The sequence below is a fragment of the Chanos chanos genome, chromosome 10 (assembly GCF_902362185.1).
Source record: "Chanos chanos chromosome 10, fChaCha1.1, whole genome shotgun sequence".
Lineage (NCBI taxonomy): Eukaryota > Metazoa > Chordata > Actinopteri > Gonorynchiformes > Chanidae > Chanos > Chanos chanos.
The window spans coordinates 38,957,751-38,982,902 of NC_044504.1; the positions used below are offsets into that span (position 1 = coordinate 38,957,751).

The following is a 25,152-nucleotide window of genomic DNA, read 5'->3' on the forward strand; positions in this document are numbered from 1 at the left end:
AAGTAGTAGCAGCAGCATATGATTGCGTACAACACAAATGTCACTGAAGCAGCTGGATCAGCATCTTTTTGGCCAGGAAATTAATGTAGTGGGAGGGCCCAGCCAGTAAAATTTCATTTATTACCTTCACAGCAATAGATCAAATTTATCAATACATTTTGGTAAATACATTCAAAAGTTGTAGGAGGGAGGTGGAAGATGTATGAATCTGGCCCAAATGCAAGTGTCATACCTAAAGTGAAACTTGAGAGGGGTGTGTGTATATGTGAAAATATTCTCAAACTTACAATCATTCTTTAACACCGTAATGTGCTCACATAGCCTACAATTTGACTCTCACACAAATCCTTAATTAGAACTGAGTGTGAAATTACAACAGATTGAGTGTGAAACTGGTTTGCATATGCAAGAGAGTGTTTTGAGTGGTAAATATAAAAGAACTTCACATGTGAAGTTTTTTAGTTATTGTTCTCAGTTTTTTAGTTATTGTCATAGAAGTATTTCATGCATACATGAAAGTTTCATTGATAACTTTGTGTTTCATATCTGTTTGAGAGCATGTTGGTTTTAAAGTACTATATATAAGATTTCCATGTGCTCAGCAACAAGTTCAGCTAACAATGCTGTTATGTCCTTGGAAATTTAAAGAATGTAACCATAAGTTAGTTGCATTTTATGTCTTCTGAGCAATTATCCCTAACCATAGCTGTTATACTATAAAATAATCTACAGTCTGGAGGTTGAATTTGTATATGCAACTGTAAGTTTTGTTTACATTTGAATTACAGTATTTGCGTTATAACACTGTCTGTTTAAAAGTAGTATTTGAATATCCAGATCTGCCTGATCAAATTGCGTGCTCTATGGAGTGTGCAGCTTGAAAATGATGATTAGGCCCAGGGGAAAAAAAAATCAATTAAGTGCAGATTCTAACTGGACGACAAACTACCCATTACCACTGATTGTGGTTTATATGTATAGCTGCCTGGTCAATAATGAGAAAGACAAATCCACTTCAATAAAACAGACAGTTTTAGTGCTGAAAACATGCTTTATTGAATCAATAATACTCAAGGAGGTTGCATATATAGGTAACACTATGATACTACATTAAATCAAACCAAAGTGTAGGGCATATCGTTAGTGTATTTTTTTTTCTTTGCACAGCAGATGGATTTACTGTGGTACACTTGCTTAACATCTGCCCCACAATTGACAATATGAATTTCTAAGGCTAACACACAAACACACAATGCATCAAAGCAATCCTCCAAGAGGAGGCTCTGTTTCTGCAAAGAAGTGCAAGACATACTCTCCAGATTAATGGCCAGGTGATGTTGTTTTTGAAAGCATAGTCAAGCAGTCCCTTGCCAGAAACAGAGCACATTAAACATTTTAGCTCACAAAGTGCAGGCCGCTCGCACTTTGAGCATGTCATTAAAATAGTGGTATGACATAGTCAGTCTGAACACAAGACCTAGTCGTGCTGCTTACATGAGGGTAAATGCAAACAGCACTCAAGGTCTTATGGTCAAGTAACAATTCATATGAATATGGTAATACTACTGTATGTATAAACATACAGTGCATAACATGTCTCTCAGATTTAGTAAAACTTCAACAGGGAGCCTCTCTACCTGTTGAGGCAATCTTAAGACTTCAACTTTTTGTTGAGGCACAGAGTTTAGTTTCAGGTTTATCAGGGTATTCGTTCCATATGGAACTTTCTCCTGATAAACATTTAGTTCCTTTTGTTTCAGTTAATATTGTCATAAATAACAATGCATACATTTTTCATAACCGGTAAATTCGGCTATATACATTATGTACATGTCACAGAAAAATGGATCAAAAATCCCAAGTCTTAATTATCCAATATGGCACATTTTATAACAACTTTAGACTTCAGTCTAGATTGGCATAAATTAATGTCAAGTTTGGTATAAAAATAGTTCATATTTACAGGAACAGTTCTCCAGGTATTTACTAAGTAAAGATAATCTTTTTTGCTCATTCAATAAATAAAAAGGCACTTGAGGAAAGGGGCTAGAAATAATCATCATCGGTTTTACATCAATCTAATACTGATGTTGACGGTTGCACTGTCTGATCCATGTTCATTGGAAAGTTTGAGGGTGTACGCTCCAGCATCACTCTCTTTCACACCAGTGATGATGAGAGTCGTCAGGTCCTCTGTGGTGTCAATGTGGAACCTACCACTCTCTTCCTCAGTGGGAAGTGTCCTTCCTGAGCGAGACCACTCAATGGAAGGCGCAGGCTCCCCAGAGAAAGCACAAGCTACGGTCAAAACTTTTCCTGCTTCAATACTGATATCTTCAGGGAGTGCCTCAATCCTTGGTGCAGATCCTATTTAACAGAAGTCAGTTAATTAAAGCAAGAAAATGGACGTAGTTTGATAACATAAAAAATGGATGTGTCATTTATTTAAGTGCTTTGAATATCTGATCAGTCTTACCTTGGGCACTATGTGAAATGGCTCTCATGGAGGTTCCCTCAGCATGTGAGTGACTTGACATTATGCTGCTTGAGCTCATGGCATACACTGACTCTGATGTCATGGAAGACAAACTAGACATTGACATTGTTTCAAATTTAACTTCAGCCATGCTGGAACTGCTGAAGGATGCCTCGTGCATAGAGCTTTCCATATGAACTGATTTTGAGGAAAAGCTTTCATGCATGGCAGCATGGGCACTGCTCTCCTTCATGGCAAACATCTCGGCGCCATGGTGGACCTCTCCGTGCATCATTTCTTTCTTTGTAAGAGATGAGACTGATTCTGAAATAGAAAAAAAATCACATCATGAAAATCTCTACGACAAATGGTATTATGTATGATTTTAAAATGTGTTTTAATGACATCAACATTTGCACTGATACTGACCTTTACTTAGAGCAGCCCTGTGCGTCGCCACAAAGGTTGTTACTTTTGTGTAAATGGCTTGAAAAACTTGCCCAGTAAAGGAGAAAGCTGTTCTAGAGACACCTCCTTCTGCAATGATTTCACATGAGTATTCGCCTTGATCACTCTCAGATACATCAGAAATATAGAGACAGGAAGTTCCATCAACAGAGGTGTGGATTTGGTAGTGACTGCTCTGGCTAAGTTTTTTACCATCCTTGTACCACACCACCTCACTGACAGAGCTCTCAGCAACACAGAACATCTTTACTTTGTCCTCAGAGGCTTCAGCTCTGAGTTGGTTGACAATTTTGGGAGGCATTTCCTTTGAAGGCAACGGTGACTTCACTGTAGGTGGGGATTTAACTCTCCTTGGTGAAGTGATTGGCTCTGGAGATTTAACAGTGGGTGGGGATTTAACCCTTTGTGGTTCTGGAGATTTTACAGTGGGTGGAGATTTCACCCGCTGAGGAGAAGTAACTGGTTCTGGAGACTTGACTGCAGGTGGAGACTTCACCCTTGAAGGAGAAGAAATTGGTTCAGGTGATTTAAGACCTGTTGGAGATTTAATTCTCTGAAGTGGCTCCGGAGACTTGACTAGAGGAGGCGACTTTACTCTCTGGGGAGAGGTTATTGGCTCAGGAGATTTCAATGGGGGTGGTGACTTAACCCTTTGAGGAGAGGTAACTGGTTCAGGTGATTTAACTGTGGGTGGGGATTTGACCCTAAGAGGTGAAGTGACTGGTTCTGGAGACTTAAGTCTTTTAGGGGATGTAATTCCCTCTGGTGATTTGATTCGTGGTTCAGGAGACTTTACACCAGCAGGCTCTGGGGACTTCACTGCAGGCGCTGGGGACTTCACCGCAGGCTCAGGGGACTTCACCGTGGGCTCTGGGGACTTCACCGCAGGCTCAGGGGACTTCACCGCAGGCTCAGGGGACTTCACCGTGGGCTCTGGGGACTTCACCGCAGGCTCAGGGGACTTCACCGCGGGCTCTGGGGACTTCACCGCAGGCTCAGGGGACTTCACCGCAGGCTCTGGGGACTTCACTGTGGGTTCTGGGGACTTCACTGTGGGTACTGGAGATTTAAGCGAAGGTTCTGGAGATTTCATTGTTGGCTCTGGTGACTTTAACTGCGGAGGTGAGGCAACAACCTCTTCTCTTGGTGCTGGTTTATGAATGGTCAAGCTAAATCTCGCTTCTTGCCTTCCCTCTGAATTCTCCACCACCACAATGTAGCTGCCTTCATCAGAATACTCAACAGAGGAAATTTCAAATGTAGATTTGTACTGTGTTGTAGTCACATGTATACGGTGGGTGGATACAATGGTTCTTCCTTCATGCATCCACGTAACACTCGGGGCTGGTTCTCCATCAATATCACAGGTAAACCTTGCAGACTCCCCTTCAGATACAGTAAGAGACTGTGGTTTTGTTAAAATTCTAGCTGGCAGAGTAACCTTAAGTTTCTTAGCAGTCACTTCTTCCACTGATGCCACGCTCACAGCTTTTGTTTTGGATTCGGATATTTCAGTTCTTTCTGAGGATACATATCTTTCAGATGAGGAATATGATGCTGAAGACAGGTATTCAGCTGAGGCATATCTAATAGGAGAAGATGCCAACCTTTCAGATTCATACCTCTCAAAAGCAGAACGTTCACTTCTCTCAGTTAGTTTTGTCTTGGTCTCCTTGACTTCCAAGGATGTCTTTGATGATACAGCTGCCTTGATGGAAGATGTATGGTAATAATCAGTTCTTGTTACATCTGGTACGAATGGTGTTGGTGCTTCTTCATCTCTGCGTCTTGAAGAATATGTAGTGAACTCTCCACCAGATACATCAAGAGTACCATAGTCAGATGCCTCTCCTTTCGAATTTGTACAGACAACCCGATAGGTACCGCTGTCCTCTTGCTTGCAATCAAAAACTTGTAGAGACAGTACTCCACTCATGTTTGTGAACTTATATTTGCTGCTCTCTTGTATCTGTTGTCCGTTGTGGAACCACTGAATTTCAGCCTCTGGCTTGGCTTGGACATTTAGCGTAAATTTAGTGTCCTGACCAAAAGGCACACGGTGAGAGCGCATTCTCACTGTGATGCGTGGGACATGATCAAGGCTGAATGGTTGTTGAGTCACAACCTGATATTTTCGTTCAGACTTAAGAGCTGCTTTTCTTGCTTCATATCTAGACATGATATCAAATCTTGCAGATCTTTCAAATCTAGAAGAGGATCTTGATGACCTCTCAGTAGACACAGGACTAGGAGAGCGTGGTCGTGTCCTCTCAGGGGTAGGTGACCGTCTCTCAATAGCTTCTCCCTCTACATCTGATGGGACACGTGGCCGTGGTGGTCTGATCAACTCAGACACAGGACGCATCAACTCAATGTATGTTGGTGACAGTGATCTCCTCCTTCTCATGAAATGTGAAAGGGGGCGAGGGGAAGTCCGGGCCTGTTCAGTTGTTGCTACATGCTTTGCCTCCTCATGTTCCACTCGTCTCACTTCAGCTCTGTGAGTTATCCTTGGTGATGGATGACGAAGAGCAGACAACTCAAAGCGAACAGGACTTCCACTTGGTGGAGAGGCAGAGAAGCCAAGTTCAAGTTCCTCCTCTAATAGTTGTCTTTCCTCCTCAGTTTTTCTCATTGCCAGGTAATCCTCAGCAGCTTCCTCATCTGACAGATCTCCCAAAGACCTCCTCCTTGTTCTAACAGAAGCCTCTGACTCAGGAGAAGGTGTACGATACCTTCCTGGTCTAACAGTTTCCAAATCATCTAATGTAAGTTTTGGAATGCGCCACCTTGGCCGGTACTGGTCAGTGATTCTTGGAAGTGGCATTACATAGAATTGTTCCCATCTGGAAAGACGGATGCGTCTTTGTCTCTTCTGTACGATTCTCTCCATACGCTCTGGTATTTCATACTGATCACGTAGTTTCTTGTACCACTTCATTTCAGATAGGGGAATAAAGTGTCTGATCATCCTGTCTTCATCAAGAGCTGCTGGGTCATGTACACGAGATTCTGGAATTTCATAAGGCATTCGGATTCTTTTGACCTCTGTTTTTATTTTCTTTATCTCTTCATCCTCTTTCTCTGAAATGTCAAATTCACCCTGCACATTCTTTGTGCTCACAGCAGGCTTATACAATTCGGCAGCTTCCTTCAGAGCCTCTTGTGCCGCTGGATTAAGTGCGATTACCTCTTCACTTGAGAAACGTTGAGCCATTTTGTATGTCTTTTCGATCTGGGTTTGTATATACTTTTGTCTTTCTTCCTCACTCTTATACTTTCTCCTTGTATATGTTAGGCGTTCAACCTTGAGAGTGGCTTGGCAGCTTGCAGAGCCTGCTGAATTTGTGGCAGTGACTCTGTATGTGCCAGAATCCTCAATAAGGGTTTCTCTGACATGCAAGACATAGTAGTCCGCACTCTCTTGGACAACTGCTACTTGTGGTCTGAACTCCAGAGGTTTGCCATTTTTCTCCCACTTCAAGGTGGGTGCAGGTATACCTGATACTCTCAAATCAAAGCGGACACTCTGCCCTTCAACACATTCCACATTGGCTAGGAGACGTTTAAACATCGGTCTCATCGTGTCTTCAGAAACAGGATGATGAGTCACTGTGAGCCTTGCTTTGCAGCTGTCCTCACCAAACTTGTTGTGTGCATGTACAGTATATTCAGCATCATCATCAAGGTCAACATTGTGAATCAATAGCTGATACAGACCTTTGTCACTTGTGAAAGTGTACTTCTTGTCATCTGGCTTGATTCTGTGCCCTGCTTTCAACCAAGTTACATGAGGCTCTGGATGAACTGTTATGGTCACACCAAAGCGCACATCCTCACCAATGTATGCTGTTCGGTTGTACAAAGGCAGTGTAAATTCAGGTGGTCTCTGAAGAAGTTTTGTTTTATCAATTCTGCGTTTTGGTTTCTTCAGTGAGCGTCCTATGTAGTACTCACGATAGGATCTAACAGTTTCTACAAACAGCTCTGCATAAGCATTGTCTTCTCTCTCTTCATTAACAACCTTGCACCTGTATGTTCCATCATCACACTCCTCAAGGTCTTTAACATAGATGCTAGCCACTCCGTGAGCATAACTGATTTCATATTTGTGGCTTGCTGTCAGCTTGCGAGATCCAAAGTACCAGGTCACTTCGGTATTTCTGTCATAGTTTTCAATGTTACACACAAATCGCACATGACCACCCTCCTCAGCAGAGCCATGCATGACTGGACCTGCTCTCAGCCCTTGTTCTGGGTGTCCAATTTTCACTCTGCCTATTGAAATTCCTCTTTGGTTTCTGAAGGCACCACCGTAGGCAACACGAGCTGCTGAAACAACAGTGCTCCATTCTTTCTTCACTAATGACTGATAATACCTTCTGTGTCTCAGTGTTTTTATGACTTTGGAACTGACGTTTTCAATTTTCATCTTGAGCCAAGGGTGTTCCAAAGCTTCAGAGGCTGTCATACGCAGTTTGCGTTCTTTAATCAGCAATCTGTCGACGAAGTCCATTGCCTCAATACTGGTCTCTTTGAAGGCATCACTATCAAATACATACTCTACATTAGAGATGTGCTCAATCATTTTCTCTTTTGATTCTGCTGCAAATGGATTGAGTCCACTGAGGAGTACATATGCAAGAACTCCAACTGACCACATGTCAGTAGCAGTGGAAACCAGATCACTAGTGTGTATCTCGGGTGCACAGTACTCAGGAGCAGTGAACTGAATTCTGATATTGTCTCCAGGTGTCAGAAGCCTTGCCTGGCCCATTTCAATTATCTTGATAGTGCTGCTCTTTCTTGTGGAATAGACAATGTTATCAGGTCTAATGTCAAAGTGAGCATAATTAAGGCTGTGCAAGAAGTTCAGAGCATGACAGACCTGCCTCAAATACCGAACAATCTCTTGCTCTGTAAGATCAAAGTTTGTGCCAAGACGTTCAAACATGTCCATGCCAGAGATAAATTCATAGATCAGGACATACTCCTCTAAACTGTCAAAGGACTCGTGAAGGTGTAACAGATTTTTGTGTCTTGCAATATTAAGTGTTTCAATTTCTCTTGCAACCAGCTCTCTATCAGCACCTTTCACTTTGATGAATTTGGCCATGAATGTTTTCTTTGAGCTAATTTCAACACAGCGATGAACAATGCCAAAATGACCGCTGCGTGCAAGCTCTTCAGAGATACTGTAGAGTGCAGGGACATTCTTAACTTTAGAATGGGGAGCCTCCTCTTTTGTGACTGCTCTTTCTTCATCGACCTCTTCATCATAGTTTCGAATGATCGACGTGTCCTCCTTTATTGTTACGGCATCAGTTGGTTTTGATGGGGAACTCAAGCCAAACCTGTTTTCTGCTACGACACGGAACTGGTATTTGGTCTTGCCGAAAAGGCTCATCACTGTATACTGCGGTTCTGCTGTTTGGGCAACACGGATCCATCGCTCACCAGTGGTGGGACATTTTTCTACAATGTAGCTAATGATTGGGCTACCACCATCACTAGCAGGAGGACTCCAAGTAAGAGTGATAGAATCTCTGGCTATGTCACTTACTTTAAGATCTTTAGGTGGATCGGGTACATCTGCAACATCAAGCTCAACTGTTTGCTTGTCAACACCAAATCTGTTCTTGGCACAGATAATGTAATAACCAGCATCCTTTCTTTGGACTCCCTTTTGGAATATCAAAGATGTGAAGGATCTTGTGGTTATCACTTGATAATATGAACTGGTACTAATCATCTCTTGTCCCTTCTGCCATGTAACTGCAGGATCAGGTTTGCCGCTGATTGGAATCTTGATAGTAACCATATCACCACGAATGGCATGAACAGCTCCAAAGCCTTGAAGATGTTTAGGCAAGTGAATCTTAGCCGGAACTAGAAACAGAACAAGATGAATGTTAATGTAAAAAAGGGCAGCACCCAAGCGATGCATATATGTTGAACACTGATTTAAAATGACAAAAAAAGCTAAAGAATAAAAAGCTTACCTTCAACTTCCAAAGTGACAGTTGTAGAGATTGATCCCTCTTGGTTTGTGGCCCTGATTTGATAGGTAGTAGCATCATTCTCATCAGCATTACTGATAACAAGTTGATAATAACCTCCTTTGAATTCTTGTACCTTGATCTTCTCTCCATCAGGCAGAATTTCTTTGCCACCTCTATACCATTTAATGACTGGTTTTGGATTTCCAACAACTTTGCAAACAAAAGTAGCATTGGCTTTGTATTTGACACACATGTCTCGTAGTTCTTCTTTGAATACTGGAGCCCGAGGTGTTGTATCTGCCTTGGGAATGATTGGTTCTGACACCTCACTCCAATCACTCTCACCTCCTATGTTCTCACATTTGACACGGAATTCATACTCAAAGCCTTCAATTAGGCCTGTCACATTGTAGACAGTCTCGTGGATTTCAGCAGTTGTTACAGCAATCCATTTATTCTGTCTCTTCTCTCTCTTCTCAAGGTAATAATTTTTAACCTTGGCACCTCCATCACTGGATGGTGGTTTCCAAGACACAACGCATGAATCCTTTGTGACAGAAGTAACAACTGGCTGTTGAGGAATTCCAGGTTTTTCTGCAAAACAGAGCAACAGAATATTTACTTTGTACTGTGCATGATTATGATCACTCCTATACACTCATACTTTTACTGTATGTTAATGTCAGCAGTGATAAAATTCCAGGACTTTTACAAATAACAGATTTTTTTTTTCTATTTCAACTTTTAAGCAAAGACTTTCCCATTAACTCTGCTTTAGGTCACAGTACTTATTTGTAGTAAACGTATTGTTACATTACTCCAAAGACAAATATTATTAATACTACTTACCATATGGACTCTTGATAATGAGAACAGAGGCAATCTCTAGTGGCTCACTGATTCCATACTGGTTTTGAGCAGAAACACGGAAGTAATATCCAGCACTTTCAACGAGGTTTGGAATTCTGCAAGTTGTTCCTGAGACAGAAGATGAGACAAGATGCCACTGCTCGCCTTCCTTTGCTTCCCGTTTCTCCACAACATAGTTTGTAATCATTGATCCACCATCATCTTTAGGTGGTTTCCAGCTTATGATCACCGAGTTCTTCAACAGAGCATCAACAACAATTGGTCCCTCTGGCATGAGAGGTTTATCTGAAATGAAAGACATTAATTATATTTACATCTGTGCTTTAATGGTGGTTAATTTATAGTGTTTCAGGATGTCAGAGTGTTCAGTTTAAAAAAAAAGGCCATACCTTGTATTTCAACACGGAGAACTGTGTCCACTGTACCAAATTTGTTGCTCATCTGTACCTTGTACTTTCCAGCATTTTTCTTGCGCTGGACATTCCGGACAACGAGATGAGTGTAATTCTCAGTGTTTTCAATGATAACATTTTCTGATGCATTGAGTGGCTTCTTGCCGTAGAACCACATTATTTGTGGAATTGGACGACCGATGTAGACAACATGGATACGAAGGCTTGTGCCACAACCTGCGTAGTATTTCTCTTTCAGTGGGAATCCAGGATGGAACTGAGGCGCAGCCTGCAGGAAAAGCTTTCCACTGGTCTCAATTTCACCTGCTTCATTGATAGCTCGGCAAGTGTAAAGCCCTTCATCTTCTTGTTCATCTGTCAGTATTGTCAAGGAGTGGTTACGGCCATCAGAGCTCATCTTGTATTTTCGGCTTTGGATGAGCTCTTTTCCATATCTGTACCATTTAATTTCTGGAAGAGGTCTTCCGATAATCTGGCATGTCAAAGTTCCTGATTCACCCAGTTTCGTAGTGACATCTTTAATCTCTTCTTTAAGACTAGGAGCCTCTCCAACTGCAAGAAAACAAGGAGGTTATGTTATCATTCACCTAAACATAAAAGAGTCTGACATTGACATAATCTATGGTTATTTTACATACCACTCAGTTTAGTTTTGATGCCCATGGCAGTTCTTCGTGGCCTGCTCAGTCCAGCTTCGTTTTCAGCAAAAACTCTGAATTCATATTCTGTAGCTTCCATCAGACCTCCCATGGTAAACTGTCTGTCCTTTGAACGCTCCTTGTTGCACTTCTTCCAGGCACTTTCGCCTGCTTGTCTGAACTCAATCCAGTATCCCAAGATCTCTTTTCTGCCATCATATTCTGGGCGCTGCCAGTGAATGGTGATGCAGTCTTTGGCAACTGAGATTATATCAATCTCACCTGGCTGGCTTGGTTTGTCTTTCATGAGAAAAATGAAATATCAGAGACAATGAGAGTCTTTACAGTGTCAGCAAACAAACATCATACCTCAGTCAAGGTTAGTTTCATACTTACCGAATGGATCTTTGCACACAACTGATTCAGATACAGGTCCTGGTTCGCTCTGACCAATGTCATTTTGTGCAATCACACGGAATTGGTATTCTGCATCTGGGATAAGTCCAGTGAGTGTATACATGGTTGTGGTGATGTGGGTCTTGTTGTGTCGCACCCACTTCTCTGTTGATACTTCCCTTCTCTCCACATAGTATCCAGTGACACGAGAGCCACCATCGTCTTTTGGCCTTGACCAAGAGAGACCCACAGTGCTCTTTGTGACATCCATAATTTCTGGAGGGAAGCTGGGAGGCTCTGGTGGACCTACAGGCAACAAAAGAAGTGATAATGTGGTCATATCAAATGTAAATAAATGTTCTCTCATGTCTTTTATCTATCTAGATAAATGTTCACAGTATAAAAAAATTATACTTACAGAGAGGAGTCTTTGGGGTGACAGATTCATCTGATTTCAGAGATCTGCTTGTACCAAACTGGTTCTCAGCTGTCACCCTAAAGTGATACTCCACATTTTCCTTCAGCCCTTTAACCACCAAGGATGTGTCAACTACTCGTGAATCCACAGTGTACCAGGCCGCTTTTGGAACTTCACGTCTCTCCACAATATAACCAAGGATATCAGAGCCGCCATCATCTGAAGGAGGTCTCCAGCTCACTCTTACAGAACGAGCTTGAATATCATCAAATTCTAGAGGACCTTCAGGTGGGTCTGGGCGTCCAATGACTTTAACCTTAATGTACACAGCTTTCTTGCCACATTTGTTCTCTAGTACAAGATCATAGGTGCCAGTGTCATCTCTGTGTGCCTCTTTGATCACTAACTCAGTGAGGTCTTCACTAGTCGCAATCATGGCTCTGTGAGAAATGTCACGACCCTCCTTTGTCCACTTGCAGGTTGGGAATGGCTTGCCCTTAATGGGAATAGACAATCTGATGACTCCACCTTGCCTGACAATATAGCCCTCCTGGTAAATGCTATCAAGTTCATAATCAGGATATACTGTTGGGAAAATAAGAGAAGAGAGAAATATCAGCTGTATAGGTTTCAGAACACACAATATGACATGATTAAGAAATGTATTGAGTATTTTATCTTACCAAGCATTTCTGTAACTTTTACTATTCCTGGAATCTCAGCAGGTTCTCCAGCTCCGCCAGCATTGCATGCCATCACACGGAACTTGTACTCAGCACCTTGTGGCATATGTGTCAATGTGTATTCACAGATCTTTGTAGGTGTTGTGTTACACTTTGTCCATTCAACCTGGTCAACCTTCTGCATCTCAATGAGATAACCAGTGATAGTGGAACCTCCCTCTTCTTCAGGTGGTAACCATGCAAGGGACACAGAACTCCTGGTGGTATCTGTGACTCTTGGGTTTTGCGGTGCACCTGGGGGCTCTGTTTAGGTGCAAAATTGAACTATTAGTGCATACATATTCCAAAATAATTCTTAGATATATTTCAGTGCATGGGTACAAATACGATACTGTCAATCATTGGTACATACCAATGGGATCCATTGCAATTGCGGGTTTAGAACTTGCACTTGGTTTGCCAGTGCCTCTTGAGTTGATGGCTGTTACTCTATGTTCATATTCAAGACCTTCAATGAGTCCTGTGGATCTGAATCTAGTCATTGTCACTGGATTCTTGTTGATGCGCACCCATCTGTCAGATCTGACCTCCTTGCGCTCAATGATGTAACCAGCCACATGTGAGCCACCATCATCCTCTGGTGGTTGCCAGGTCAGAGTCATACCATCATGAGACACGTCAAATATTTCAGGTGTACTTGGTGCTCCAGGAACAGCTGAAATGGACAGAAATCGAATGATTACTTCCATCACATTACTTGCCATTCAGTCACATTAGATTAGATTAGATTTGATTAGATTAGATTAGATTCAACTTTATTGTCATTGTGCAGAGTACAGGTACAAAGTCAATGAAATGCAGTAGCATCTAACCAGAAGTGCAAAAACATAGTATTATTTACAGATAAGTGCAGGTGTAGTGAATACTGCAGTAAGTGATGCTATATCTTACAGTATGTACAGCATTATTCTGATATATAAAATGTTTTTTGCAGGACTTACTCTTGGCACTCTTGCACTCAACAACTTCAGACTGCAAGAATCCTCCGACGCCAAAGCGATTTGTTGCAGCAACACGGAATACATATTCAGTTCCCTCTGTCAACCTGGTGAACTTAAATGTGGGTCTTGTGACAGATTCAGAAACAGGTAACCATCCTGGACGATGAGCATCACGCTGCTCAACAACATAGCCACTGACATTGGCACCACCATCCTTCTCGGGTGGCTGCCAGCTGACAGTGACAGATGTAGCATCAACCTCCTCAATTTTAAGAGGCCCAACAGGTATTCCAGGTTTATCTAAGAAGAAGAAACATTTAATCAGTTTTAAAAATGCTGCTAGATCATACTTTTTTCTGACTTAGTCTTTTATTGTTTGGTTTTCAAACAAAACTCCTCTTACCAAGGATCACGACTTTGATGATCTCGGTTGCAATTCCTATGCTGTTTTTTACTTCCAGGGTGTAGTCACCAGTGTCATCAATTGTAGTTTCACGGACTGTAAGTTTGGTGGATTTAGTGGTGGTCTCAATCTTGATGCGGTCAAGCTTGTCCTTCATTAAAACTCCTTCAAAGAACCACGAGCAAGTTGGAGCAGGTCTTCCTTTGATTGGAAGGTTGATCTCAATGGGCTTGCCAGCAGGTACATGGACAATCTTCAGAGGTATGCCAGCCAAATCAATTTTGGGCATAACTGTAATAACAATACTGACTGGTTACACTGGTGGATCTCAAAAACAATAAAAAGAAATAAGCAGTTTTACACTGTCAAAACATTCAGTAAATAATCCCATTTAAAATATAGCATTAAACATAATATTAAGAGTTATTCAATATATTATTTAAACAAATTTTTAATATATTATTGAACAAATTTAATATGACATACCCTTCTGTTCTTGTACTGTTACAGGTGTCATGATCTCCCTGGCTTCACTGAGTCCTCTGCTATTTTCAGCTTTGATCCTGAAGAAGTATTGTTCGTGCTCATTCAGAGAGGATATGGTCTGCTGGGACACTGATGATCTCACAGTGGCAACAGTCATCCACCTATCTGTTCCAGCCTTACAGGCTTCTATGACATATCCAGTAAGTCTGCTACCACCATCGTGAAGTGGTTTTTCCCATCCAAGAATGACTGTGGACTTGGTTACATCAATAACCTGCAAATCTTGAGGAACAGATGGAACTTCACAGACCAACACTGCATCACTAATTTCACAGGGTTCTCCAATGCCATATATGTTTTCTGGCAAAACTCTGAAGAAGTACCGTACACCCTCCTCAAGCCCGGTTATTCTGAATAATGTTTTACTACACTTGGATGTGACCGTTTTGAAGGACTTCATGGATGCTTCACGTTTTTCAATTATGTAGTTGTTGATGGGTGCACCACCATCAACACTTGGAACATCCCATGTAATAACCACTGACTCTTTGGTGTAATCCTTGACTTTGACAGCACCAGGTGGTCCAGGGGTGTCTGAAAAACAATGATGCAGTATTAAAGTTTACTTCCTCGTTACTGTTCCTCATTAAAAACATGGATCAATCCACACATGGGAGCTCCATAATGGTCCTGTAGATCCATTTTTAATAATCCAAAAGGGGAATGCAATAGTGTGGGAAATGTCATTTGTATTGTAAACAAATGATCACCTTGCATTGGGCTAATAATTGTGGACACTTTCATGTTTTATTGCACAGTTAGCAGGAAATCAAAATGGGTCTATCTGCCTAAATCACAATGTGAAAAAGTATAAACATGTCTCACCATAAATCTTGACAAGAATTGTAGCTGTCTTCTTGCCAGAAGGATTCTCGGCTTCAACGGTGTATTTTCCAGCATCGTAACGATGAACTTTCTCAACAGTCAAAACTGTGCTGCTTTCTGTGGTCTCAATGTATCCGCGGCTTTGGAGGTCTATGCCAGGTTTTCTCCATGCAACTACTGGAGCAGGTCTTCCAATTACGTTCACAAACAGACGTAGAGTACTTCCCGCTCTCAGGCAAACAGTCTTCTTCAAGTCATCAGGAAGTTCAAGATCAGGAATTTCTGAGTGAATGAAAATATATTAGATTATCTATATTGTGTAACTTTGTTAAGAGCACAATGCCACACACTTTGCCCAACCCACAAAAGACGTTAAACTGGAAGCACTGCCATAAATCATGAAAGCTTACCAGTTCTCTCTAAGGGCACAGTCTCCACACTGCCCTCACTGAATTCCCCTGTGCCATTTGCATTGACCGCAGCCACTCTAAAGCGGTACTTCTTGTTACTTGTAAGACCAGCTGCAGTATACTCTGTGGTACTCAGTGTCTTTTGGTGAGCTCTATACCACTGCTCTGTTCCCTCCTCAAGGATCTCAACAACATAGCCCGTGACATCAGAACCACCATCATACATTGGTCTAGTCCATGTCATACTAATGCTATGTTTGGTAGTATCTGTGATTCGAGGAACAGATGGAGGAGCAGGTGTATCTATAGTAAGAAAAAACAAAATATGGTTACGTTACCATCCCATGGTAATGATTAGACATTATTTAGAATGCTTAAAATTTAACGTTGTCAGCACCCAAATAATTTATCATTTTGGCACATTGTTACTCACATGTTGGATCTCTACAGAAGGCATATTCCGATGCTTCACTTGGTAGACTGTTACCAGCAGCATTGACAGCTGTTACACGGAACTGGTAATCACTACCTTCCAAAAGACCAGTAATCTTGAGTCTTGTGTCATATATTGTGAAGGTTTTGTTCACTCTTGTCCATCTGACGCTGCTCTTCTCACGTTTATCCACAAGGTAATTTTTAATTTCACTACCACCATCGCTCTCTGGTTTCATCCATTCAATGATAACATGTTCCTTGCCCACAGCAGTGATTTCTGGAGCTCCAGGAGGTGTTGGAATAGCTATGACACAGTAACAAGTAGCATTAGAGTCAGTTTTTTTTGTTTTTTTTTTTGTGTAAATGCCAAACACTACTGCATATACATCATTTACTTACTATATGCGTTTCTTGCAATTATTGGTTCAGACTCCAAGGGCACACCAGGGCCATACTTGTTTACGCCCCTGACACGGAAGATGTACTCATTATTCTTGATCAGTTTTGTGCTGACACAAGACAGGGTCTTGCACTCAGTTTCAACGACTACCCAGTTCAGTCTGCTAGTTTCTCGTCTCTCCACAATATAGTGAGTGACAGAATCTCCACCATCCTCAAGAGGTATTTTCCAAGATATTGTACATTTTTCCTCAGTGACCCTGCTGATAATGATCTTATCTGCAGGTGGTCCAGGCGTGTCTGGAATTTCCAAAAGATATTGTAAGAGGTACAGGAAATATACAAGATGGTGCTTACAGATTTTGTTAACACATTTCATAGACACAATACACCTTTATAAAGTATATAAGGTTTTGGAACATATTGGTCTGCATGTTTACAACATATAGCATATAACCAAATATTCAGACAGTTACTGTTACAAAACAGATACAAGTCTTTATAAAATTTGCTATAATACAGTCATATTATGAGCATTATGTGCATTCTATGTCAACCATAGTGTTTGCTATTCTTTCTTTCAAAATATCAATATTTTGTACATACCTAGAACTTTAACATTAACAGTAGCTGTCTTGATTCCACTGGCATTCTTCACAGTCAAGACATACTTTCCAGTGTCATTTCTGTCACAAGACTTTATTATTGCCATTGCACGTGTGCTGGTGTAAGTCAAGGAGTACTTTTCACCAAGCTCCAATTCTTTATCTCCCTTTGCCCAGAAGACCTTGGGTTCAGGTTTGCCTCCGACAGCAGCATCAAGAACAAGGTCTGATCCAGCTCTAATGGTAACGGTCTCTCCAAGTTTGCTGTCTAACTCAGCCTTTGGAGGAGCTAAAAAAACAAAAACAGTGAGCATTGAAATCATTAATTACATCCTTGTTATACTGTTTGATTGTTTTTTGTTGTTGCTGTTGTTTTTTGTAACATATAAAATTATACCATAGAGTTATATCTTACTGTATTCATCCTTGCATGTCACTGGTCCCGTCGATTCAGAGGGCATACTGTGAACTCCAGCACCATTTCTAGCAATGACACGGAATTCATATGCCTCTCCCTCATTAAGTGATGTGATTGTGAAGAAAGTGTCCGTGATGGTGGTGTAATTGCATTTCAACCAGCGAGCATCCTCATCATCAGATGTCTTTCGTTCGACCACATATCCTACAATCTTGCTGCCACCATCATTAAATGGTACAGACCATTTAATAGAAACTGAGGATCTTGAGACATCATAAACTTCTGGTTTCCCAGGAGGATCTACATGGACGATGAATGTGACAGCTGTGTTAGCACAACAGCAATTTATGTAACACATCAAATTAAACAATATATTCTTATATTGACTTTAAAACATACCAACTGGATTCAGAGCTACTACAGGCCTTGAGGCTTCACTGGCTTTGCTCAGGCCAGCAATATTCATGGCATACACTCTGAACTGATACTCAAGTCCTTCAATAAGATTTGACACTTTGCAGTGGCGCTCAAGGCAAGGAATCTTGTTCTCCCGAACCCACAGGATTGTGTTGCGCTCCTTCTTCTCAATCCAATATCCAATTATCTTACTTCCACCATCATTATAAGGCTCATCCCATCGGATTGAAATGGCATTAGCAGTTACTGACACCACGTCTGGTCGTGTTGGTGGACTTGGTGGAACTAAATAAGAACAAAACAGCATTATTTTAACATTACTTATGCAAATTTACTTTATGCAAGTTTACTATAACATAGACCTTGAAAAATGTATTCTTTTAATTTTCTTACCAAATGGATGTTCAGCAACAATAGCCTGAGAATCAATGGACTTGCTCACACCAAATTTGTTCTCAGCACAGACACGGAAGGTGTATTCCATGTATTTAGTCAGATGTGTTACTTTAATAGTGGTACGTTTCACACTGGAGTTCACAACCTGCCAAGTGGCTGAACCAGACTCTCGTTTCTCGACAATATAGTTTGTGATGTCTGTTCCACCATCATCTGTTGGCTCTCCCCAGTTAAGCACACAGGACTCTGATGAAACTGATGAAATGTCAACAGGTCCAGTTGGTGGACTTGGCCTACCGACGACAACGACAGTAACAGTGAATGTCTTCACTCCAGCAGCATTCTCTAAAGTGAGATAATATTTTCCACTGTCGCCTCTCTTGGCGTCCTTCACCAGCAGAGTTGTTCTGTCTTTAGAAGTCTTGATAATGACTCTGTCAGTTTCTTTAAGTTTCATCTCCTCAAGCTTCCAAGTTACTTTGGGGGCTGGTCTTCCACTGATTGGAATATCAATGGAGAAGGAGTTGCCAGTCTTGCAGGTAATGAGCTGGTTGGTTATGCCACTAAGATCCGCTGTTGGCTCAATACGAGGCTCTTTAATAATGACAGGGGAAAGGGCATCTCTTGGGTAACTGATACCAGCATCGTTTTGAGCCTTAACACGGAATTCATATTCTGTGTTCTCCACTAAGCCTTCAATCACCATTTTCAAAGATTTGGTTTGACCACCAAACACCCAGCGATCGGAACCTTTTGCCCTTGTTTCAACGATGTATCCAGTAATACGACTTCCACCATCATGTTCAGGTTTCATCCAAGCTAAGGTAGCCGTTGAAGATGATGTATCAATGACATCCAGCCTCTTTGGAGGAGCAGGCTCTTCTGTGGCAATGATAGGCTCTGACATCTCGTAAGGCTCACCCTTACCATATTGATTTTCAGCAATGACTCTGAAGAAGTAAGCCACACCTATTGCAAGGTTGGTCACCCTGAGAATCTGACGAGAGCACTTTTCATGGACCTCTTGCCAACTCAGCCGACTAGCCTCACGCTTCTCAATAATGTAATGTTGAACACGGGCACCACCATCATTGGCTGGGGCATCCCACATGAGTGTCAAGGCTCCTCTTGTCACATCCTTAAAGGTGATAGGTCCAGGTGGTCCTGGTGTATCTAACACTTTCACCGTTAAAGTGATAGATTTGTGACCACTGTTATTTTCAAGAGACAGTGTATATTTGCCTGCATCGTATCTGGTGCAATTCTCTATTGTCAATGTACTATATGTCTCAGTGGTATTAATATCCACCATCACACCTAGTTCTCCATCTGCCTTTGTCCAGGTAGCAAGAGGGGCAGGTTTTCCACGGAAGTTTATGTGAAGACAGACAGTTCCACCATTCTTCACAATGTGTGTTTGTTTGAAGTTTGCGTCAATATCAATTTCTGGAGATGTGAGTCTGTCAACTGTTTGCACTGCATTGGGAATCTCAGAGGTTTCCCCTTTTCCAGCTGCATTGACTGCACAGACACGGAACTTGTACTCTTCACCAGGCTCTAAATCAGTTGTTGTGTACGTGGTGTGAATGCAAGTTTGGTTGTTGACTCTGTGCCACTCTTGAAGACTTGCCTTGCACATTTCAATAATGTAACCAATAATTTCCATGCCACCATCAAAAACAGGTTTTGTCCATTCTAATGTGATGGATGTCTTTGTGGAGTCTATGACTTTGACCACAGTTGGAGCACTAGGTGGGCTTGTTGGCTCACGGCACTTGAAAAGTCTTGATGTGCTGCTTGGTGGTCCTATTCCAGCACCATTTTCAGCCATTACACGGAATTCATACTCATTTCCTTCAGTTAAGTTTGTTACTCTGTGTCTAAGCTCAGTAATTGGCCTCTTTGAAGATACCTTCACCCATCGCAAGCTCTTCTTCTCTCTTCTTTCAAGTATATAGTGCTTGATTTCATTTCCACCATCAAATCTTGGTCTTGTCCAGCACAGTGTTATGCTGTTTCCTGTCACATGAGTACAATCAGGAGTTCCAGGAGCATCAGGAACAGCTGTGAAACAACATGACATAGGTAATCGTTAACCTCTTTTGCACAGTCGCAATCAAACAAAATTAGTTTGCAAAATTATTTTCATCAGTCAGACTTACTGTACTGCATTTGTGCAATTATTGGATCAGATTCCAAAGGTTTGCCAACACCAAACTTATTGACAGCAGACACACGGAACTGGTACTCATTGCCCTTGATCAGCTTGGTGGCATTGAATGAGCAGGCTTCACACTTTGATGTAACCAGTGCCCAGGAAATTCTGGATGTCTCTCGCTTCTCTATTACATAATGAGTGATAGCTGCACAGCCATCATTTTCTGGTGGGCTCCACCAAAGAGTAGCTTTCTCAGCTGATATATTTGTGAAACGCAGTGGGCCCTCAGGTGGTCCAGGAGTATCTGTTTAAGACACAAAAAAGTATGTTTAGTGTGACTATAACAAAAAGTTATTTTCTTGGACACTCATAATGCAGGGCAAGCAAAACACTGAGCAGAGTAATGAACACAACATATACATTTACCTTGTACTCTGACAAGAACATCCTCCTTCGCTGTGCCTGAGCTGTTCTTAGCTTCCACAGTGTAGACTCCACGGTCATTACGATCTGCATCTCTGATGAAGAGGGTGCTTGACCCAATAGCAGTTGTGATGTCAACCAACATTTTGTCAACTTCCTTTCCATCCTTATACCATGTGACTTGAGGCAAAGGTCGTCCACTGATGCTGCAGTGCAATTTAATGTTCTCCCCTGCCTTGATGGTGAGACTTTTCTCAGCACTGAACACAATCTCAGGAATGACTGAAAAAAAGATGCACAGGATATAATTTAGTTTTGTTCAAAAGAGTTTAGAATATGTGAGCCTTAAACATGCAGTGTAACATATACATACCACTTTCATCCCTAGTCATGATGTACCCAGATGACTGGGATGGTGGACTAACTGTTCCAACGGCATTTCTGGCAATTACTCTGAATTCAAAGCGATCACCAGCTGAAAGTCCTGTCACTGTGAACTGACATTCACTGATGTCGATGAAATTACATCTCAGCCAACGTGCTCTTCCTTGGCGCCTTTCCACACTGTATGCCACAATTTTACTACCACCGTCACGTTTAGGTGGATCCCACTGGAGTGTCACAGTGTCTCTTGTAACATCAATACAATTAGGAGTGCCAGGAGGATCTTAAAGACAAGGATAATACAACATTAACATAGATCATCAATATCACATTAATACTGGTTCACTACATATAAATGATGCTGAGAGCTATGAAAAAAACCCTGAATCTTACCAACTGGGGAGATTGCAAGTTTGTGCTTGCTCTGTTCGCTGACAGGACTCATTCCAGCATTGTTCTGTGCATAAACTCTAAATGAATATTCCAGCCCTTCAATGAGACCAATGACTCTGTACTCTCTTCCAGAGATGACAGAAGAATTTACTTTGGTCCACAGCAGACTGTTTCTGTCTTTCTTCTCAATATGGTACCCAGTAATGGGGGATCCACCATCAAAACTGGGTGCATCCCATTGCACTGTCATTCCATCACTTGTAACATTGTACACCACAGGTTTCCCTGGTGGACCTGGCGGTAAGTACTGGTGCTGGGCAATGACATCTTGTGAAGTTAGAGGCTCACTAACTCCATATTTGTTCTCTGCACGCACTCTAAATTGGTACTCTGTACCCTTGACCAAGTTAGGAATCTTGAAAGTTGTCCTAACCACACTTGAGCAAACCATTTTCCAAGCTGCATGTGATGTCTCTCGTTTTTCCACACTATAACAGGTAATTTCTCCTCCACCATCTTCTTCAGGCTCATTCCATGATATAATGATGCTCTGAGCTTTTATTTCATCAAATCGAATGGGACCGACAGGTGCAGATGGAGGCCCAAGAGTAATTACTTTGATGTCAAAGAAATTTTTCACAAGCTTGTTGTCAAGGACCAGAGTATATTTGCCTGCATTTTCCTTTCTTGCATTTCTTACAATCAAAGTTGCTTTGTTTTCTGTGTGCCTAAAGCGAATCTTCTCACTTTCCTTCAAAGGCACATCATCTTTCATCCACTGAATAGTTGGTTTTGGTTTTCCCCTGAATGGTAATTCAATGTTAATATTTTGTCCAATGCGAACACTTAGTTCACCACTAGGATAATCTATAAGGTTGGCTTCTGGTGGAATAAGGAAGTCCTTCACAGTTATGGGACCGATTTGTGAGAAGTCACTACGACCCTTCTCATTCTTTGCAAACACTCTGAAGTCCATCACAGAGTGTTCCTTCAGGTTTGTAACTTCATACTTGCAACGTCTGCAAGTACCACCTATGCTCCAAGTCTGTTCATCCCTTGTTTTCTTCTCAATAATGTACTCAGAAATATGGCTGCCTCCATCATGATCAGGCTTTGTCCATGACAGAGTTACAGATGTTTTCGTTGAATCCAGCATTACAAGATTTTTTACAGGGCCAGGAGTTTCAGTAGCTTTTACAGGCTCTGTAGTCTCACAGGTATCACCAGTTCCATTTTCATTTTCGGCTGAAACACGGAAGAGGTAGGCTATATCCTCAGACAGACCTTCAATTTTATATGATGTGTTGGAACACTCTGTTGTCACAATGGAGTATGCTTTCATTTTTGCATCTTTCTGTTCAACAATGTAATTGGTGATAGGAGATCCACCATCAATTTGAGGAGGCTCCCAGCTCAAAGTAAGTTTGCCTCGGGTAACATTTTTAACCATAAGCTTCTGACAAGCTGAGGGAGTGTCTAACACTTTCACTGACACAGTTATTGTTTTGGGCTCCCCAACTCCATTTTCAATCTCAAGTAGATATTTGCCAGAATCATCACGTGTGACCTTTGGGATGATAAGCGTGGTTGAATATTCAGTGTTTCTGATGGTATACTTTGCATCACCACCAATGTTCCTGTCTCCCTTTCTCCAGGTGACATTTGGCGCAGGTCTGCCTTTGAGTGGAATCATGATTTCCACATCCCTTCCAGCCTTTGCTGTATACTGAGTTGTCATAGAAATATCTAGATCAACATCAGCTTCCTCTGTTGGAGTAAAAGATGAGTAATAAAAAAAAGTTAAGCCTCATGATATTTTGAAAACAAAACACTTCTGAAATAAATTCACTATACAGAGTAGAAATACAAACCAAGAATATCCTTTGCTTGAACTGGCTGAACCATCTCAATTGGTCGTCCAGCTCCAACACAGTTGACAGCAGAGACTCTGAAAAAGTAGTATACTCCAGGTTTTAAGTGAGATACAACATATTCTGTGGTTCTCACTTCATCCTTAGAGCTTATCACAACCCATTCCCTTTCTTCAGAAATCATTTGCTCCACAATGTAGCTAGTGATTTCACTACCACCATCATAGACAGGCTTGACCCATCCTAGTGTAATGGATGTCTTGGTTGAGTCAACAACTTTAAGCTTGGTTGGCTCACTTGGTGGGTCTGAAATAGGAAAACAGAAAATATTTAATAGTTTATATATATATATATATATATATAGAGAGAGAGAGAGAGAGAGAGAGAGAGAAATATATACGAATACATTGTATGCATTGCAAGTTCTAGTGAATCACAAATATTACATCAAATGGGAAGATGTAATATCATATGGCTTACCAATGGGATCATATGCTCTGTAGAGGTTAGACACATCAGAATATGGTCCTGCACCAGCTTTATTGATTGCACACACACGGTACTGATATTCATTTCCCTCTGTAAGGTTGCTGACTTTCTGTCTGGTATCACGAATTGGGTCTTTGATAACTTTGAACCACTGAAGGCTCTTCTTTTCTCGTTTTTCCAGGTAATAGCCATCAATGTCACTTCCACCATCAAGTCCAGGTCTTTCCCAAATCACAGTCATGGTTGATTTGGTAATCATGGTGACCTGAGGTTTAGAGGGCTGACTAGGAGGAACTGTAAAGAATAGGTTCAAAATAGGTTAGAACAAAATCAAACAACAACTGCTGAAACAAGGATCAGGATGCTATTTGCTTACCGAATGAATTTTGTGCAATGACTGGCTCAGATTCCAGAGGATCTCCAATGCCGTATTTGTTCACACCACGTACGCGGAAAATGTACTCATTGCCTTTGATAAGTCTCTGGACTGAGACAATACAATCCTCTAGTTTCTCAGATACAATGGACCACATAATTCTGCTGGTCTCGCGCTTTTCAACAATGTAATGGGTAACCATCGCTCCACCCTCATCAGCTGGAGGATCCCACATAATTGTTATACTGTCTGCAGTGATTTTCTTGAACTGAATCTCTCCAGCAGGGGGTCCAGGTTTATCTAAGGATATTGAAACAATTTTAAAACATTTTTCAATATAAGGAACATTTAGCATTTATTTATTCATTTAGTAATCACAACAAATAAGGGAATACAATTGCTGTTCAAAATTTCTGCAAAGGTATGCATGGTCAGACAATGAAGTTCCAGGCTTAAATTAATTAAAACCCTTGTTTAAAATGCAACAGCTTTATTTACTGGTCATCTAACAATGATATATCTTCATAATATTCAAATGCTTGCCAATGTCACTTTCATCTCTCAAAGAATCCTTGGAATTCACTCTGAAAGGGTACTTGGGTAATCAGTTAAGTCTCTGTAGATCTTGTCCACTGATTCTAAACAAGATCCTTTCAGTACAGTGTTCCATGAAAAATGAAATTCCATAGTGCCAAGTCATAATAGTTTTATTACAGCGATACAAGAAAATGTTCCTCAGAACGAAGTTTGTTCCAATAAAAAGTTCATTCTGCATCTGTGTCACTGAAATGGATTACTTACTGGACCCATCACAAATTGATCTCCAAAAATTCTGTGAA

At 41.3% G+C, this 25,152-nt stretch overlaps 1 protein-coding gene across 1 annotated transcript in view; it reads right to left on the reverse strand.

Annotated features, from left to right (window-relative positions):
• Positions 1-2,068: 2,068 nt before the first annotated feature.
• Positions 2,069-25,152, reverse strand: part of ttn.2 (titin, tandem duplicate 2) — a 162,249-nt gene continuing 139,165 nt past the window's right edge. Inside the window, exons 206-236 of the mRNA XM_030787650.1 lie at positions 24,314-24,613; positions 23,929-24,231; positions 23,449-23,754; positions 21,578-23,344; positions 21,174-21,467; positions 20,804-21,082; positions 20,382-20,681; positions 18,217-20,283; positions 17,806-18,108; positions 17,404-17,706; positions 16,990-17,277; positions 16,384-16,683; positions 15,983-16,288; positions 15,550-15,852; positions 15,140-15,421; positions 14,255-14,848; positions 13,769-14,059; positions 13,366-13,665; positions 12,777-13,079; positions 12,365-12,667; positions 11,682-12,266; positions 11,264-11,569; positions 10,868-11,167; positions 10,206-10,781; positions 9,796-10,101; positions 8,947-9,540; positions 4,074-8,833; positions 3,391-3,968; positions 2,912-3,294; positions 2,477-2,773; positions 2,069-2,367 (exon numbers count right to left, since the gene is read on the reverse strand). Coding sequence (XP_030643510.1) covers positions 2,069-2,367; positions 2,477-2,773; positions 2,912-3,294; positions 3,391-3,968; positions 4,074-8,833; positions 8,947-9,540; positions 9,796-10,101; positions 10,206-10,781; positions 10,868-11,167; positions 11,264-11,569; positions 11,682-12,266; positions 12,365-12,667; positions 12,777-13,079; positions 13,366-13,665; positions 13,769-14,059; positions 14,255-14,848; positions 15,140-15,421; positions 15,550-15,852; positions 15,983-16,288; positions 16,384-16,683; positions 16,990-17,277; positions 17,404-17,706; positions 17,806-18,108; positions 18,217-20,283; positions 20,382-20,681; positions 20,804-21,082; positions 21,174-21,467; positions 21,578-23,344; positions 23,449-23,754; positions 23,929-24,231; positions 24,314-24,613 — 18,476 coding nt within the window. The remainder of the gene's footprint in view (positions 2,368-2,476; positions 2,774-2,911; positions 3,295-3,390; positions 3,969-4,073; positions 8,834-8,946; positions 9,541-9,795; positions 10,102-10,205; positions 10,782-10,867; positions 11,168-11,263; positions 11,570-11,681; positions 12,267-12,364; positions 12,668-12,776; positions 13,080-13,365; positions 13,666-13,768; positions 14,060-14,254; positions 14,849-15,139; positions 15,422-15,549; positions 15,853-15,982; positions 16,289-16,383; positions 16,684-16,989; positions 17,278-17,403; positions 17,707-17,805; positions 18,109-18,216; positions 20,284-20,381; positions 20,682-20,803; positions 21,083-21,173; positions 21,468-21,577; positions 23,345-23,448; positions 23,755-23,928; positions 24,232-24,313; positions 24,614-25,152) is intronic.